This window comes from Corticium candelabrum, chromosome 21 (assembly GCF_963422355.1).
Source record: "Corticium candelabrum chromosome 21, ooCorCand1.1, whole genome shotgun sequence".
Taxonomy (NCBI): Eukaryota; Metazoa; Porifera; class Homoscleromorpha; order Homosclerophorida; family Plakinidae; genus Corticium; species Corticium candelabrum.
Window position 1 is genome coordinate 2,792,462 of NC_085105.1, and position 19,914 is coordinate 2,812,375.

The window sequence follows — 19,914 nt, forward strand, 5'->3', positions numbered from 1 at the left end:
ATCGACGTCTGGTAACAAATTGTGTTTAGAAAGCCAACAACAAGAGCGGGCAGCGAGAGATATGTGCGCCCAAACCGCACTCGTGTTTGCGAGCGATGAAACCCTAGGGAAGGAACAGATTGGTGGGCGGAAGTAAATCGTGTGCAGCCTTGAGGAGCGGCTGGCCTTTGCGGTGAACGACTTGCTGCAACGTTTGTAGTGAGAATTCAAAGATCGTAACGACGTGTTCTTGCAGTCAGTATTCGCTGACGACTGTTACGTTCGCCATTATGGATATGCAGGGTCTAAGCGGCCTAGTGACTAGATGCTAACGCCTCGATCTGCCATTATGTACAAAACGCAACCACAATGCTTAATAGAACCTTTGGGGATGTTTTGAGCTTCGTGGTTGTTGCTAGTAAGCGGTTTTGACCGTATTTTTGGCAATGTGGCGGAAATGTCACAATTTGGTAGGCGGAGACAGGCAAGCCCTCTCGCCGCAGGGACTTCCCCTCGACTGGGATCGAAATCCGTACAATTGTTACATATTGTATACGTTTAATTAAACCATACCGTTAGATTAGATGTTCCTTTCCAACTTTTCGTACATTTTTAAATGTATACCTCTTATTTAATAATTTCTAGTTAACAATATATACGTGTACATGGATTTGTTAAAAAATTTAAACTATAAAAATAGATCATTGCTATGCTATACGCATGCGCAATAAACATCGCACAACAACTCATATATTATAAGCAGTAATAACACAAGACCAAATGCTTTAGTACAGTAAAGTCGAAACAGTCAACACCATCTGAACTCGCAATAGGTATACAACACAGATCAACGCATATATACTAGCAGGAGCATGCTATATATATATATATATATATATATATATATATATATATATATATATATACACTAAATAGTAGAGACACGGTTGTTGGAAATAGTTAGATGTTTATGCGTAGGCATGCATTAGACATGCCATCAAAAATATAATAATATATAAATTTAAATTTATTATATATACATTATATACATATATACATATATATATATATATATATATATATATATATATATATATATATATATATATATATATATATATACTTGCTGTCACTTTAAGGACATCAGATAGATTGAGTGCTGACCAAAATATTTTCAAAATTTAAAAGTCTGGGCTTTGATTGATAGTGGTGTTGTGCTTTCGATCGAATAGGACATGACGACAACGGTGTCTCGGAAACCAAATTGTTGATTCGGATAGTTGAAAAAGTGGAGTGCACTATAACGGTTACCGACGTGTGCATAAATGAAGCGGTGCCTCTGCCAGTCCGATTTCTACCTAGGGTAGATACAGCATGTCGCCATGTTTTACTAGGACCGCAGGCACTATGCTTAAATCGTAATAAATTCAACAGAAGAAATTTAATGTCACTAGACCCGTACTATAGTTCACTTTCTCATCTACTATAGGACACACTGTATTACATAATTGCCAAAACAAGAAGTGCTCTTCCCAATATCGCGAATCATGCTAATGAAAATGAGAAGCTAGAGTTTGTCCTGTTGTTTGCTAATTAATATTAGTTGCGAACTTTGTTCTGTCGCTAGAGAAAACTAGGCGTCGACAACATATACAACGATATGTAGCGGCCATCTTCTCAAGTGTGTGCGTGCGTGCGTGCGTGCGTGTACGATCACTAGAACTGGTATGCAATAACAGAAGTTAAAGTGTGCGTAACCTAGCTTTCTTGTTGGCTAACCTGCTCCATGCGTCCCTCTCAAAGAATAGATACAATCTCTAATTAAATAAAACGTTTCCTCCTCAAGAGTAGAACACAAACTGTACACCTTGAGTCGCAAAAATCAATATCCCGACATTAGCGTTGAGTCTGTAGTCTATATACAGTCTAGAGTAAAGATCGAAACACTATATTGAACACACAAGGTTCATACAACCTTCACCACTGATAGCACTATCACCTGCTCGAGCACGATACAAATCATGATACAAATCATGATACAAATCATGATACAAATCATGTACACATACCCATACAATAACAAAGAGACATCTTGGTCAGACCGGCAATAACCAAACTAGCCGCTAAAACACACCACACTTGATGAAAAACAAATACAAGTGCACATCATTGCCCGCACGTATCCTTTCAAATTAGTATGTTGACGTTGACATCTTCAAGATTCTTATCCTCATCCTCCTCTAGATGGTCACACTTCGCAAGTGGGCGGAGCTGACCACACAATCCTGGTTAGTGTTTACCCTAGCATGGGAGCCAACACAATTTGAACTCCCGCAGGGCTAGCGTCTTGTCGATGCCTCAGCCAAACGACCGGCAGCATGCAACTCTTCAATTCTCTATCTTTCTTCGAATGTTTTATCACCCAGTTTGCTTTGCCAAGTCAGCACTCGGTCTAGTTAATCGCATAGATATCAACACCTCGAGACCTCCCTAAAGATTGCAGCATTGTGCGGTGATTGCAGTCGGTTGCCACAATGCAAGTGGGAAAGACAGCTCGAAGTCTGCTCGTCTGCATCTCGTTTGCTTGCTATTGCTTGTCCTCGTCGACTCAAAGAGATGGCAAGCGCAGCACGAGGCGTCTCAGCAAGGTACCGGTCCAGTATTACGTCAGTCCTCAGATTGCTCTGTCTGAAAACCGCACGAGAGACAATTTCAGTGGTGTCTTCGCGGTCGGACGCTTGGCCAGAGCGCTGTGTCAATCTCGCAAGTACAGGCTAACCCTCACTCATTCTACATGCCTGCCTCGTACGGTCTACGTTTACGGCTGCCTGGGAGCGTGCATGTCGTATAGGGCACCGTCGAGGAGACATTCGGCATTGTACACGCTGAGAACGAAGATATGTCAATGCTGCAATCTGGAAAAGTCGAAAATGATGAATTTTGTAATATCGTGCAAACATGGCAACGGATACGTTCACAAGAGGATTCAAGTCCAGTCGGCAGTTCGATGTTCTTGTCAACGTTGCACATCACTGTGACATACTACAGCGAGTGTAGCTAGCTAGCGTTGCATGTATGTAGAGACAATGCCTGTCCATAATCTAGTAGCTAGCTAGAGTGCAATGTTGAGAAGAAGTTGGAAAGCATCTAATTGAGACAAACTGCTTGTCTCTTTGTAGTAAATAGAGTCAAATTAATGATAGTTACGTCACGTGACTAAGATGTCGCTTATAAACAATAACTATATTTTGAAATCCTTTCTCTGCGTTGACGCTGCTGTTTGTTGCTCTTCAAATAAAGAAGTGTAATTTTCTCTCTAGGAAGCTATGGACTTCACTGATATCGGCAAATGAGTCTGGTACTGTACCATACACAGTACCTAGATGAATCAAACTTGTGTTTTCGACGAAAGCTAATTCTGCAACCAATGATCGTCTGCATGAGCACCTATATACTTCTAGGAATTAAAACCTAGAGATAAAACTACATTAACGTTCACCCCATCGCTCAGCCGACTCTGCTTTGCTCGGAGCCTCGAACATCCAGACCATGTCGCGGCAGACTTTGCTGCCAGTAACATATAGTAAAACTTCGCGCTAAGCGTACTCTGTCTGAAAGTTCTGTAGATTTAGAGATTCTAACGTCGTCCAGCAGAAACAACATGAATATCAATAGTTATTTGCATAGTATTACGAAATTAGCTACAACTTGTCATGTGTACATGTAGGATTGTAATTATCTCTAGAGCCTGCAAGACCACAATGCAGACTATGCGTAATGCACCACAGTGCAAGGTAAATTTTGTGTAGCGTCTGCTCCCGTGTGACTAGATTCACTTCGAAATGGGAAAACAGTGCCAAAAAATAAACAGAAACAGAAATAAACAAAATAAACTCAAAAATCGAGTGAAGTACAACACCAATTTGATTTAGAAAATGTCAATTGTCTCTCTGAATTTTAACTATATACGCAAACTTTTGTAAACAAAATATTGTATTTCCCTTCTTTTGATAAAATTAACTAAAAGTCTCTTCGAGGAAATACTACACTTGCTAATAATTATACAATGCGATAAATACGTGATGCATTTAAAAATAGTCTGCAATAGATATGCTAGTAGTACACTGCTTGAGTCATTCATTATCTACAGACATGGGTATCTAGATAAGAGTGTGTAGCAACAATTAGCAATACACACACACACAGCCCATACAAAAAAAGTAAAAATATCTTCAACTAACTGCCTATACATAATAATGCAATGAAAGATCGCAGTAATCACAAATCAAGAGACACGTGTCTAGCTACAAGGCGCTCATACATCAAGATTCATAGATGAATCCATGTCAGTTAAAACCCCGGAGATCTAGATTATTAGACCGACAGCAGCTTTAGCGTTTCAATATCGAGCAGATGCCACATCTGTATGATGAAAGCTGCATGAGTTACTAAATGCGTGCAGCTGTGCAGCACGTATGTCTTCTGTTTGAAAAATAGCAGCCTAGACGCATTCACTATAATACAATATGCATTTTAAGTGCTAACGCATTAGGACACTCTTAACGAAGAAGAATTCCATTCGTCAACGTTTCAGACCACTCTTTCTCGTTTGATATGATCTCTTCTTGTTTTGCCTTGCAATTTACTATCGATCGGTATCTGAGAAAGATATAACTAAAACTGCAAACCCGAGGTCGAAACACAATAGAAAGAGATACCGTCGATGAATTGAAGCGATACAAGGTGTATGTAGCATCCTCTCGCTACACAACAGGGGCGTCTCTAGGCGTGTCTAAACCGACCGTTTCGAATGAGCCTCCCATAGAATCTATGCATTATTCAACTCGACTATTCGAAAGGGCATCGCCCGAGGTGAGAAGACACTTACACGGCTGTACTGCTGCACTATAATAGCGCCGTCATCTCGATTGACCTTCATTCAAGCCCCAGTATCAAACTGGTCACAGGTAGGGACTCATCTGCGCCATACGTGCGTGCAGTTTGTAAGTGTTGTGACTAAGGTTTCTCTCTTCTCTCTACTAGGAACAATTTTTAGTTTAAAAGCCGTCATGTATAAGTCGTTGCTTCTAGTGACTGTTGCATTCATCATTGCACGGTGTGTTTGCGAGTATCACGATGGCACCAATTCGTCTTCCCCTGAAGACTCGTTTTCGGATCTGTCCTTTTCTGGAGACTCGGATTCTTTTGTCAACTCGACGTCCTCTATTGCACCACCAAGTCGCGTTGGACAGCCTTTTCTTCGTTTAGACACCTTTTCGAAGCATTATTTCAACAAGCGCAACAACTGTGGTATCCGGTTGTACGAACAAGTTATCAGTTATCCGAATTGTGTTGATCAAAGAGTGAAATTCCGTGGCTGTCGTGGCAGCTGCACTTCGTCTGCTAGACCACTTGTAAATGAAAGGCATGATTTCTCGGTCAAGTGTACCTGTTGTAAGGAGACGTCGCTAAGAAAAGGAAGAGTACACTTGCGTTGTCCAAGGGATCCCATATTCAAAGTCAGAAAAATAGTAGTGCAAGGAGTAACGTCCTGCGCGTGCAGACCTTGCATCTCGAGTTCTTGACAATCGACTATAGCGGACTGGAATTTCTAGTGTCTCATGTTCGATGATATGATTGCTCTGCTTTGGCAATTATGCTAATATATTGCTGCTATTTATGTCTTAATTGTTCGTACATGCTGTTTATGCTTTTAGTTACATGTACTAAGAAACTTTATTGATTCGTATATGTTAATACAAACTTAGTAACATCAAGATCCTATACAGATCTAGTGCAGTTTAGGAATTAGTAGCAGGCGCGGATAGGGACGTGATTGAAGGAGCTACCATCTGCTCACTAATTAGCTATACATTGAGATGCTAGTACCTAGTACGTTACAAATTTTAGTTTGTTTTTCTGGCTCTTGAAACGAACTGCAGTCGTTTCGTCTGATTGTAACATTAAGGTCAATCATAGCAGAGTACGTTTTCATCAAGAAAGAAAATGTAAAGTTTCCCGCTCGTCTGAAGAGGAAGCACACGTATCAGTAGGATCACTGAGTAGTCCTGAGTAGTCACTCTAACTTGTGTCTCTTAGGTTACACAAAAATATCTACAAGTTGCCATAATTGCCCTCTAGTCTTCAATCAAACTGTTGAAAAACATTATAAGTCAAGGTGTGTCTCTAGACTATAACATATTACCACAGATAATTGTGCACGAATGCGCAATATCATTTAGTATAGAATTTAAGAATTTTGTAAAATGAGTGTACAAGCTGTATACCATTTGACTTCTTGCGTGTCTTATAATGACCAAAATCTCTCGATCTACGGTATAGCTGATAGTGCCATCATGATGTTGAGAAGCTTTGACGTTTGTTGAAACTCGTTGATAAGAACTAGACCTTACTATTTCTTGCAACATTGCCCGCATAGTTACACGTCAACAATTTCCTTGAAGCACTTCAGATCATGCTTGCAGTCACTCCCCTCTGTTAATGAGCTCCCTCCTCAACCTTAATTCCTGTATGAATCCTTGGATACGTAAGACTGCGTACCCAAAACACAGAACGGGATAAAAAATATTATTTTATTGTATCAAAGTCAATCTCACCAATAAAATACGAGTAGTCTACTCTATATTCTCAACTCATAAATGCTAATACTGTAGTACTCTAGACGTAAGACGCTTAGAGTCTTTCTTCTCCTAGTAGATTGTGTGTGTGTGTGTGTGTGTGTGTGTGTGTGTGTGTGTGTGTGTGTGTGTGTGTGTGTGTGTGTGTGTGTGTGTGTTTGTGCCGAACTCTGTGGTTGCTTGCCATCAACAAAGACAGCGTACATAGCAAACCAACCGGGAGTGAAAAGTGACAGCTCAAACGTATCAAGTCAACTTGAACTCGAAAATTTCAAAATTTTCTCGCTAACGGTCGGTTTCAAGTGGAGCTGCCGGGCACAAAAGGAAGGTTACCCTTCAAACCTACGAAACTCAACGTCTACCGGTGTCCCGATTATCGGTCCATCAGAAAGAACGTGTTTTTTGTGAAAGTGCGTGTACGGCCTCGACAATCGTACATTCACTCTAATCTCGTCGTGCGTCTAATTCTTTCGTTCAGAATGTCACAGTCAGTTTGCAGCAACCGCTTTCGTGACACTTATCACTTCAAGAAGTCCGACAAGTCGTCATCTCGAGGTTTTGTGGTCATCAAGAAAATAGCTTGTTGGAATGTTAGGTCTATGATTGATCATGACACGTCTGATTGTCCTGAAAGAAGATCAGCGCTGATTACCTCTGAACTTCTTCGCTTTGGAATTGACATTGCTGCGCTATCAGAAACGAGGCTTTCTGATACTGGAAGTTTTGATGAAATTATTGGGGTGATGGATACAGATTTTTCTGGTCAGGTAAAGCATCAGGAATCAAACGAGAATCAAGTGTCGGTTTTGCCATCTGAAAAAACATTGTGAGTAAACTTACTGATTTTCCCATCGCTTATAGTGATCGACTAATGAATGTCTTTGGGGTTACCTTTGACCAAAGACAGATCTGTAACATTTGTAAGTGTGTATGCTCCAACACTTACTTCTGATGATGCAGCAAAGAATTTGTTTTACGACCAGCTTCATGATCTGCTTGTGAAAATTCCAGCAGATGACAAACTCATTGTTATGGGTGACTTTCACGCAAGAGTTGGTCGTGACTATAAGTCTTGGCCTGGGATCGTTGGACGTCACGGAGTTAGCAATGAAAATGAAATTGTCGTCTATTGTTAGAACTCTGTTCTATTCATCAACTGAGCATTACCAGTGTACTAGATTTCAGTTACCGGATAAACTAAAAACAACATGGAAACATCCACGGTCACGTTGCTGGCATCAACTTGATTACGTCATCACTAGGAGAAGAGATGTGCAAGATATTCAGTTGACTCGTGTACTTAGAAGTGCTGAATGTTGGACAGACCATCGGTTAGTAAAATCAACAATCAAATTTAAACTTATAACCAAACGACATTTCACTACTAGTACAGTAAAAAATTTGACGTAGATCAATTGAATGATCCGAGTGTTGTTGATTGTTTTGAAAATCAGCTCAATACGGAATTGAGTTCTTCTGATGAACCGGAGGGTACATGGCATAGGCTCAAGATGGCAACAATAGAAGCAGCAAAGAAAACGGTAGGGTACAAAAAGAATAAGAGAACAGACTGGTTTGACAGCAACACTGATGAAATACAAGATCTGCTAAGAAAGAAACATGATGCTTATGCAAAATTACAGCAAAATGCACAATCTTTCATACTCAACAAGACCTTTCAAGAACTGAAAGGGATAACTCAGCGCAAATTACGACATCTACGAGATCGGTGGTGGGAAGATCAAGCAAATCATCTACAACATTTGGCAGACAGAAATGACAAAAAGGTTTTATGGTGAGCTAGAAAAAGGTTATTGGTCCAAGTGTTACGTGATCTGCACCACTTCGCAATAAAGATGGTCAGTTACTAACAGACAAATCAGAATTCTTGCTCGCTGGAAGCGTCACTCTTGCTTTCTACTCAACAGGAATACCATGGTTGATACATCGGTTCTAGATATGATTTCACGGCAATCACTTCATAAAGACATGGATAATTATAAAGCACCAACACTGAAGAAATATATTCTGCAATCAAATCTCTAAAACTCGGAAAATCTGCCGGTCTTGATGGTCTTGCAGCTAAGTTTTATCAAAGAGGAGTTGATGCTTTTACAGAGGAAATTGTCAAGATCATCTTACACATTTGGGATACAGAAATTGTACCAAAGGACCTGAAAGATGCCCAAATAATCACAATCTACAAGAGAAAGGGTGACAAAGTGGCTGTGGAAACTGGCGTTGAATCTCGTTATTGTCCACTGCTGGTAAAGTCTTATCAAGAATTCTCTTGAATAAATTGGTAGAGTCAATAGCAGAAGAAACTCTTTCTGAGTCCCAATGTGGCTTCCGTAAAGGAAGCACCACGGACATGGTATTTACCCTGAGACAGTTACAAGAAAAATGCAAGGAGCAACATTGCAAATGAATATCAAAAAAACAGAGTGCATGTTTCAGCCGATTCCTGGTACAGTACATGCTGGCAAAAACATTTTTGTAAATGGTAAAGCACTAAGAAGGGCATCCTCTTTCTCTTACCTTGGCAGTGTTCTTTCAGAGGATTGTAGTGTTCATAAGGACGTTGCTGCACGTCTGCAAAAAGGAAATAATAGAGCATATGGCGCACTCCAATCAAGATTATGGAGTCAACAAGGAATAAGAATAAAGACTAAAATCAAAGTTTACAAAGCAGTCGTTCTTGCAATTCTTCTGTATGGATCACAAATGTGGACGCTATATAGAAGAAATATTCAGGATCTAGAAAAATTTCACCTTCGCTGTCTCCGTCGAATATAATAAAAATTCATTGGTGGGAAAGAGTGACAAACATAGAAGTTCTGCAAAGAGCGGAAATAACAGGAATTGAATACATGTTGACTCAACAGCAACTAAAGTGGGTAGGCCATGTCGCAAGAATGGATGAGAGACGTTTACCAAAACAAGTGCTATACGGTCAGTTGTTAGATGCACCAAGAAAAGCTGGTGGTCAGAAGGTGAGGTTCAAAGACACTTTAAGACACAATCTACAGAATGTCGGTATCAATCACAAAAATTGGAAAATGATAGCATGTGACCGTTCAATGTGGAAGAAACATATAAGATTAGGTTTAGATCGTTACGAGGAAGGTAGAATTGACAAAATTGAAGAAAAGAGACTAATGCGGCACAACTATACACCGCAAGGCTTGACTGGTACAAAGAACGTTTGTAATATCTATTATCAAGTATGTCGGTCCAAAATTGGACTCTTTGCACATGAACGTGCTCATCAAAGACAAATTGTAAACAACTGCTGAATGGAAGTCGTGAACTCATTATTGAGTAGCGAAAAAGAAAAGAAAGAAGAAGAAAGTGTGGTGTGGTGTGTGTCTGTGTGTGTGTGTGTGTGTGTGTGTGTGTGTGTGTGTGTGTGTGTGTGTGTGTGTGTGTGTGTGTGTGTGTCTGTGTGTGTGTGTGTGTGTGTGTGTGTGTGTTTGTGTTAAACTATGCATTTAGAACGACTACCCTAGCAGACACGTACACACGTCTAGAATAGTGTCAACAGAAATGATGCCAGTTGTCTCACTTCAAATGTTTCTGGCATCATGAATAAATCATTGGTGACTCAGTCTCAAGTGCTTACAATGAAACCTGAACTGCAGCAAAGGGTTTCTCACATGTAGCGAGACTATCATCAAAAGTCACTATCTTCATATCTTGTTGATTGTCATCCTGAAGGAATGGTTGCTATGTGCATGTACTTCCTACTCTACTCTGACGGACACTCCAACACTAAACCCATACCTGTCTATACCCATAACAACACATTTTGCAAAATACCTATTTATGTCCTAACTAAAACGTGTAAGAATTTTTCGATTATGAAACCAAGACAAAAAGTAAAGCAATAATATATATTTTACAAGACCATATTATGTTCCTATTTCTGTGTGGTTGTCTAGAAACCCTAGGTCGACTTCATAGTTAGCAAGGTATGGCTGTTGCTACTAATGCTGCTATTAGAGGTCTGCATTTGACGTAATACGCATATTACATAATTCAAGTACCACCACTAATGGTCTCTTGGTTGGTTTCTATTGATGGTCATTCTGGCTCATCTGACGCCAGGAGTAAACAATTGCAAGCCGCTGCAACTCTGTCTCAATCCCTGTTTCAGTGTTCTTTCACTGCGCCAAAATAGTGGGTACACTACAAAAGAGTGAGACAAAATCGGTAAGCCAGTTAATTAATTAATATTCAGAATTGGCATTTTTTGACGATTAGTCAGTGCCGTCAGTCCTCCGCCTATATATTCAGGATACAAGATAGTCTCTTCATTTCTGAGCGAGAGACTCTCAAAGTCGCTGCTTCCTGATACCACCGTCACAACTAAGGTATGATTGAGACGCACATAGCAATACTCTCTGTTCTTCAAATTCTGTACTTGTGACTTTGTAATGCACTGTACCCACACACGAAGCGAGTGCATGGTTCTTGTGTCGGTTATCGTCTAGTACTAAGAACACAAGTTTTCATTTACGGTTCATACTGCATGCATGGGTTGCTGAACGGGATTAGACAATGCCTCTGGTACTTCGATTGTAGCCGTCATGATATCAACAAATCATGTCCAGATTAAACTAGTAAAATAGTTTCTAGATGTGTTGCACCCTTACAACAGCCCTGCCTTGAACTAACTGATTATCGCCTCATTCTTGTTAATTACCTGCAGGTTGCGAGCAGCTCTAGAGGATTGCAGCATGGCAAAGGAAGTTGGTGGTTACGTAGTAGTGCTCATCATCTGCACGACTCAACTGCTGTCAGTCCGCTCTTCAGAAGAAACTATAATTGCTAGTAAGGCTGACTTGCAATCAAGTTTGAGCCATGCAAAACCAACAGAGTCTTGTCATGCGGAAATGTCTGAGCAAGTGGTTAGACCGAGTAACCGCGATTGTCAGTCTTTCAAAGCCAAAGTCAAAGGCTGCTCCGGAAAATGCAATGGGAAAGTTATTCCTGTCTGGAGACAGGCTGAAAAGAGAGTTGTCCTACATTCCCAGTGCAAATGCTGCAATGTAGTCGCATACGAGCGGGTACCGTATCTAATGAGGTGTCCTAGAAGTAAAGGAACAAAGCTGAAGTTGCACTACTTGATACAGGCGGCCAGATGTCAGTGCAAACCGTGCCCTTAGTCTGTCGAGCAAGAACAGAACATGAAGACGCCTAATTCGCAACAAATTGGTAGTAATAATTAACCTTTTGGAATTTTCTGCATATAATATTACTTAGTTTTAACTGCCATGAACAAATTTTGTACAGTCTTATCAAGTCATACTAGTAGACTTTAACTGTCCTTTAGCTGACAGATATTTAATACAAATTTGCAAATGAGGATATGATACCGTTTTGCAACTGCATCACACTTTGGTCCTCGCTTCTGAAAACAGACAGTACTGCTGAGTTGTGGTAGTTGCACTAAAATTTTGATCGTAGAAGCACTGCTGCACGAAATTGAGTAGTAAATTTCCAAGTGTTGCAGACCTGGCATTGCTTAACTAGGCCCTTCTACTGATCCGCCGCATATCATGATTCTATTTTTCTCTTTGTTTTACCTAGATTAAAATTCTTGCTCCAATAGTTGCCTTCAATCGCTGAATGGAAATGATTGCAATTTCATGAAATGTTTCAACAGATAAAAATGAAAGAATTTAGCTTGTCAGAACGGTTTGAGGGTGTAAATCCCTCTGTGCTTGCTTCAAGTCTAGAAATAATTGATGTTGACCCAGTTTCACTACTTGCCACATGTACATGCAGCTAAACCAGTCTCTTCTCTATACTAACCAAATCAATAAACGCACTTGCTCAACAAACTCAACATGTTAAAACATTTTAACTAAACTAAAGAACAATACTTCACATTACAAGTAAGACTACAGGAGTGCTAGGTAAAAATCAAAAATCTCATAAACCACCTAATACCTGTCAATGCTCAAACGACTTTCCCCGCTATGAACACACTTCTGTTTCCCTCTATGGACACACTTCTGTTTTCTCTCAATCACTGCCCAATCTACAGGTAATGCCTTACAAGAAGAAGTAACAAACTGACTCTTGAAGTTCCCTCCCACAAAGTGTAATGTAAACCATTGCAGCTCAACAAATGCATCAAAAGCCACAGTCATTTCTTGACTATCAATAAAGCTCTTACGTTAATTAAGACGTCCCATACCAAATACCACCGCAACCATTGTGGATTAAGACTCAGGAACTTAGACAGATTCCGGTAAGAGTGCAACATAGAAGGACAAAAACTAAAATATAAAAATATATCTGTTGTGAGCAAAGCGCAGATTTGGACAATCATGGATTGCCGACAAATCATGGATCGCTGATACAAACCATGCATACCTAATTCTAACCTTAACCCCAACCCTAACCCTAAACCTAACCATAACCTTCAAATTACTCAGAAAAACTAAAAATCCACGTTTAGTCCATATATGATTCCTAAAAGTTACATATTAATAGCTAACTTAATTAATAAACGTAATAAATCACGTTGTTCTGACAACCACGAAAAGGATCCTTTCACAAACATCTTAGTCGTTTGCTCTTGCGGATATTTCAAATGCTTGTTCTTTGCAGTTGAACATACGTAATTCCGAAATTTCCGGCAGCTAGCTGCTTGTGGCGTTTCGTTTAGTAATATTAATTAATTAATACTGAGCTTATGCACAACTACTGCAGCTAGTAGCCTCATGCCAGACCCTCTCGCGTCGTTGTGCCCGGGAACGGTCCCCTATGACATGACAACGCGCAGAGTTGTCCTGTCATACGGGAACTGGGCAGGACGGGGCGAGAGAGCACTTTTGCGTGATTGGTATTCGAATGACTGCACGTGATCGTTTCTCTTGTACATTAATTATGGTTGCATGAAAATGCGTAAATTCAATGCACTTGAAAAACGGTTACAAAATTAAATTCTGCCTTTAGCTAAATAAATTTAGAATGTCGGCCATGAAACAAGCTCAAACCGTAACCTATGCAAATCTCATAATTCTCCTTCAAATAAACTGATTTTCCTCTATGTAATGAATCCAATTGGAGACTTTGACGTTCCCACTAACTTCCACTGTATGAATGCTAGTGGTTATCCAATGGTTACGAAATCCAAGCCTGTCGCTAACAACAAAGACGTTAGTATATCCTAGAGCAATTCCGAATTCTACTCATAGCTCCCTACGGCCAATGACGTCATCGACGAGTGGACTAGGTTTCTTGCAGTGAACCGCTCAGCCAGCACTTTCAAGACAAAACAAATCCTAACCACATACTACGTCTTCGGGCCTTAAAATAACGTTAGCTCAATGTACTACTGGCTATTTCTCCAAAGTAGACTATCAGTATTCACATGTAATTGCTCTAAATACGCTTCAAAAAAAAAGTTAATAAACATTACAAATAATATAATAGACCATAGCAACAACAGTAAGCTAGAGATTCTGTGTACATTCGTCATGCTGCAGCTACCCAACTTCGTGCATACACGCAACGTCGGTGTGAAGGCTCTAAACAAAAAACAAACGCTTACCTTTCAAGCTTTGCGCATGTAAATATCTTCAGGAACGTCATAGCTTAGATTCTCCGTATACATAAGTGCACGAAGCCGTTTTGCGGTACCGATGCCGGGAAAAGATCCGCACTAGTCATCTATAAGCATATGATAGAAATCGTTATATTCAGTCAGTCATACAGAAGAGAACTGAGAGACAAGACAACGACGCTCACGTAGCTGGTACAGAAAGAATGCAGTTATTATATGCATGGCAAGCATGTTGTCGTAGACTACTAGTACGTAGTGTTGCTCTCTCTCTCTCTCGCTCTGCATGCATCCTAGAGATTTATCTAGAGATATAGCGAGACCGAACGCCATGCACTCTCTAGCGGACAGTCAAACTATTTAAACAAGTGTATAGTAGAAGGAAATCGATTCGCTGTCACGCATTCGTTTGAACCTCGCGTGTGTGTGTGTGTGTGTGTGTGTGTGTGTGTGTGTGTGTGTGTGTGTGTGTGTGTGTGTGTGTGTGTGTGTGTGTGAGTGTGTGTGTGTGTGTGTGTGTGTGTGTGTGTGTGTGTGAGTGTGTGTGTGTGTGTGTGTGTGTGTGTGTGTGTGTGTGTGTGTGTGTGTGTTGAGTTACCCTTTCTGGATGCAAGATCTATAGCTCGTAAAGTTTGCCTTGTTTCTACATTCAGAAAGCGCGCATTGAAAGAAAATGAGAAAGGCATTTCCGCTGGCTGCTGCACTAGCTGTTGTGGTCATTCACTTTCGTCTTTCTTCCTGCTCGTCCAACAAGAATCGAACCATCATCGACCAACAAGCACAACGGACATCAGAACCCGCAAGGATACCACATGTAGCTTGCAAAGTGGTGACTAATGTTCGGCGTACATTCACACCAAATAACAAGCATTGCGACCCGGTCGATGTTGACACTACCGGCTGTTGGGGACACTGCGAATCAACCCCGTTTATAACCACGATCGAGCAGGAGACTAGGCCACGTCGGTTTATCCGTATCGCCACAAACTGCAACTGCTGCGTTCCGGACATGGTTGTACACAAGCCGGTCGTTGTAAACTGTCCGAGATCATTGACAAAAAAGATACGAGTCGAGAGCGTCAAACAGGTTGCTCGTTGCGCGTGTAAACGTTGCGAAACTTGAATGCAGCACTAGCAGTAACCGCACAAAATTCTGACATAGTGATGTGCATGCAATGATTCAACGTGCTAGATGACTGTAGGATACGTATTTCTAACTTGCCGTCCGGATAACTACAAGTTTGCTTGAGCTAGAGCGCAAATTTTTCTGGCAGATTGATAAAAAAAATTAGATTCGAATTAAGAAATAATAGAATTTAGAAGAAGATTACTAGTCACATATCTGTGTACTTGAGTACCTATCATGAGTGCAAAGTTAAGCAAGTTTTAGCTTACAAGCTGAAGTAAAACTTGATACCAAGCAGAGACTCCTAACAGTTACCTACTAGAGAAGTCGTATGAAGGCGTACGCGTGCAGCTACTTAATTAATGTCGTTGCAATGCACTCGTACTTGATGGGCAATGTAAATCTCTCACACGTAATACGCTAGAATAAAAATCTTCAGGGATGGGAAACAGTCACATGTAGACAGTAGATTGTGACCCATGGATTCTGAAACATTAATATTATATTGAAACTGATTGGCCTCCATTAATTAAAGAGTCCAGTCAGGTATTTGTTGTAAGATGCATATGTGAGCCAAGATGTAGATCACAACAGCTGCATGACACATGACATAACTACAAATGTTAAACCCGCGATATCTCACTAAATTTGCAATAAAACATTTCTTCACAGTGTGACCAATTGTAAAACAAACAAATGGCAGCTTTCTAATTTTTTACGTAGTTAGACATGGTAGTTGCAAAGCAATAACTACAGAAGATGAGATTGAAAATTGGGTAATTTAGAGCATTGAAGATCAGCAAATTACATTATCTTGTTGTACAACTCGCTGTAATTGACATACGGACAAACTCAATAGAGATACAATGAGACTTTTCAATTAATATTCCAACAAGTAAAAAATCATCGATCTTCAAATACACTCAGAAAACCCACGAATTCAATATTTTTGTCATTGGCAATCAATCCAAGTAAACCATATGGATCTTCATATCACTAATCGAGCTAGAGTCTGTTGAAATAGTCCCAGCCAAACTGTAACACTTAAGTGATTGCCTTGTAATGATTGAAGAGTTTATTGCAAAGCTGTAGCACAAAACATTTCTTCAAAATAACCGTTTCGTTTCCCTTCGTAAAAATAAAATGGTCTCAACTAGAATACAGCTGATAGACGTGCTGCTAGATGGAAGAAAAGATGCTACACTACCTCTGGCTATATCTGTCTATCAGCATTTAGTAATAACAGTATTTCATTAATTCGTACAGCCCAGCCTTTCTTGACCTAGTACAGTCCAAAAGTAAGGGGAAAATCCGTCTGACTCTCATTCTGTTCGCTTGCAAGTAAACTAGAAGTGCTGCACACACGATGCTTACAATGCATTGATATGCAGAACAAGCAATAATTTTTAGTGCATAAGTTATTGATTAATTGATTGATTGACTTATGGCAATCCTATATGAAACCAAGCAAACATACATACATACATGCTGTACATACATGTACATACATACATACATACATACACATACATACATACATACCTACATACATACATACATACATTCATACATACATACATACACACAGACAGTTTCATTTTCATAAATTCTCTCACAGACAAACAGACAAACACATGGACAGGCACACAGACAGACACACAGAACAGACAAACATGCAGACAGAAATTGATAAACTGACAGGCAGACAGGCAGACAGGCAGACAGGCAGACAGACAGACTAACAGACAGACAAACAGATAGACAGACAGACAGACAGACAGACAGACAGTTGGCTCCGGGTAGTTTGCATTGTTCTCTTTTAAGTGTGACATTTTTGTTTGTTTTTAAAATCTAGTCCTAGTAAACTCTCGTAGTTACAGAACTTTATATAGTTACCTTGCTAGTATTGTATTATAGATATATGTTTGAAATAAATGTTATTTGACAGACAGACAGACAGACAGACAGACAGATTGCTTTATGCTCTCCCAAACTGTAAATGTAACAATCGCAAATATGAAATCATCCTAAGCATTAACAAAAACTACTGAAATGTCTGAAGTCATAGCTATTATCCTAATGAAGATAGTGCTGAATATCTACATCAAAGAAAAAATCATCTATCTTACCTACATGCAATCTACTTATCTTCTTTAATATCTCTAGCATTACATCTCTGGATAATTATAGAAATCTGTCTACACCATCTCGTCCCAAAGTCGGCTTCAGTACTTCTGCCTTCCAAATCTTTTGATTTCTTCGAGAGTGAGTTCAGAAAGTTATCAGCCTCCTGACTCCAGAACCCAAAGTGTTCAAAGACCAGACGAACTAAGTTAGGTGTCGTGCCATCCTGAACTGACAGAGCTTCGTATTTGCTTTTCTTTCTCATCTCACGCCTCTCAGCTGCATAGCTTGACTCTTTAGATGCTCTATTTAGAATTTTTTTGCTCAAAGGGTAAGCCATGCTTACGTCCAACTCTGTGCTTGATTCATCGTACATCAAAATATCAGGACGATTCTCAGATTCTGTATATTGTTCTCTTGGCTCCTTGCGATGATGCAGTTGGAGCTCGTTCAAACAACTGCACCATCCTGACACTATAGAATCCTGTTGCCAGACTGGTCCTCCGCCCAACTTGCAGGTGAGAAGATGATACCCAGTTCCATCCAGTTCTACTCCACATTCACATTTGTTTATGCATAACTTAAAAGGCATTGGTAGACCGAGCCTCAGAAAGAATGCTAAACGAAATCCCTTGTAATAAGTGCATACCTACCTATCGATCTGAGGATGGTAAGGCCTCTAACCAAGCCCCAGACCCCCTACCCTGAGCAGAACATAATCTTGCAGCATCCCTTCTGTGAGGTGCAGAAGACAGACAATGAGCTGCACTCAATAGGCCCATTTCTGAGATTAGATTTGCTGAATCTTAACCTTTGTAGGTGAAAGGGTTGACAATGATTAAGGCTTCGGTGTTTCATCATCTCCTAATCTAACTGGAAGCAAGGACTTGACAGCTGAATGAATGTCAAAGCCAAGTGAAGAGGATGTGGAATCATTTTCCACCAGATCTTGAATACGTTCTGAAAGTGAGGAAAAGCGATTAGGCAAATCTGTGACAGATTGAGCCCATGAAGAGACGTATGCCGAGCATTTACTCTTGTTGACTTCAGATAAGCCAAACCCACCCAATTTGATGTTTCATGAGGCGTGATTCCAGGTGAAATCATCAACAGAGTCTAAGCCCAGTATCTGGACAAAGGTAGACCAGGTCATGGCATCATGTAGTTTCGCAGCATATTCAAAAAAATAAGGAGACACACATCTAGCTAAGTAGTTCATCAGAGTCACGTGGCAAAATCTTAGCAAGAGAGTTGCACTCTGAGGGCACCTCAACTTTACGAGCTCTGAGCAAAGAGCGTGACCTAAATTAGCAATCTCGGAGCATCTGGTTTGCACAAACTGGTGGCAGCAGATGGAAATCCCTAGAATCTCTGTGTCATGTGAGACCACAGGAACAGAACCAAAAGATTGTACAGAATCTGACATATTAAACAACTCACACTTTTTCTCGTTAACTATTAAACCAACATCTTTTGAGTGATGACTGAAGGTCAGATATGAATGGTTGCATACGAGCAAACTTACCAACTACAAAGAGATCATCTAGGTAGGCGAGGACGGTCAGGTTGTTATGATTTTCCTGTAGAGACTCCAAAATGGGTTGCAAAGCTGCAGAGAAGAGGAAAGGGCCAAGGGGATCTCCATGGTGTACTCCTTCTTCTGACTTAACAATGACAACGTCACTGCCCTTGACATATATGAGAGAGCTAGCATTACTGTACATCTGGCACGTGAGACGATAAAGCTCAGAAAACTTTCTGCTACCTTGTCGAGAGAATGTTGCCTAGAGATGCAAGTGAAAGCATTGGATATATCTGTCTTCAACAAAGATAGATCCAAATTTCCATCTAATAACAAGGTGACATGATGTGCTAATAGCTCCCCTCCACAAGGAGTAGCTACTCCATGTTGAATTGGCTCAAAATAGGTGGAAAATGACAATCGTAGCTGGAGCAAATGGCTTTGGCAGTCAATCTCCTTAAAGTCTCCCCAATAGCAATAGGTCTTACGTCACCATTCGATTTGGGCAATGCAATTAGGCAAGAGCATGACAACAGGGGTACTGCAGAGAGTGGTACCTTGCCTTTAGCTATTAGTGAACATAGCAAAAACAGAAGGTCACTGGTTGAGACGTTGTCTTGAAGTACTCTAAGATGTTCAAACCGCCATCCAGAAGGACCGGCTCCCGTTCCTCGTGAACTCTTCCTCAATGATTCAAGACATACAGACTTCTTCAGTTAGACAGAAGAAACATCGTCAACACCAGAAAGATTCAAACTCATCTTCCAAGCAGGGTATTTAGCCCTCAACCATTGGATTAATTCCTCTGAAGGAGGGGCCAAGCCATGACTAGCCAAAATTCTTGCTGCTCTTGAAAGCTCACCACACTTCACAAGACAGAGGGCAGCTTTTCTCTTCTGATCTTCTCCTTTCTTGTTAGACTGTTGTGCATTACTATGAATTTGATCAC

At 40.4% G+C, this 19,914-nt stretch overlaps 1 protein-coding gene and 1 long non-coding RNA gene across 2 annotated transcripts; both read left to right on the plus strand.

The window, feature by feature from the left end:
• Positions 1–4,924: 4,924 nt before the first annotated feature.
• Positions 4,925–5,708, plus strand: LOC134196904 (bursicon-like). Its single transcript, XM_062666122.1, has 2 exons — positions 4,925–4,946; positions 5,023–5,708. The coding sequence occupies exon 2, from the start codon at positions 5,049–5,051 to the stop codon at positions 5,562–5,564; it is 516 nt and encodes a 171-aa protein (XP_062522106.1). The 5' UTR covers positions 4,925–4,946; positions 5,023–5,048; the 3' UTR covers positions 5,565–5,708.
• A 4,963-nt stretch (positions 5,709–10,671) lies between these two features.
• On the plus strand, positions 10,672–11,985 carry LOC134196706 (uncharacterized). Its single transcript, XR_009972558.1, has 2 exons — positions 10,672–10,990; positions 11,329–11,985. It is a non-coding gene; the product is annotated as an uncharacterized LOC134196706 (long non-coding RNA).
• Positions 11,986–19,914: the final 7,929 nt, after the last annotated feature.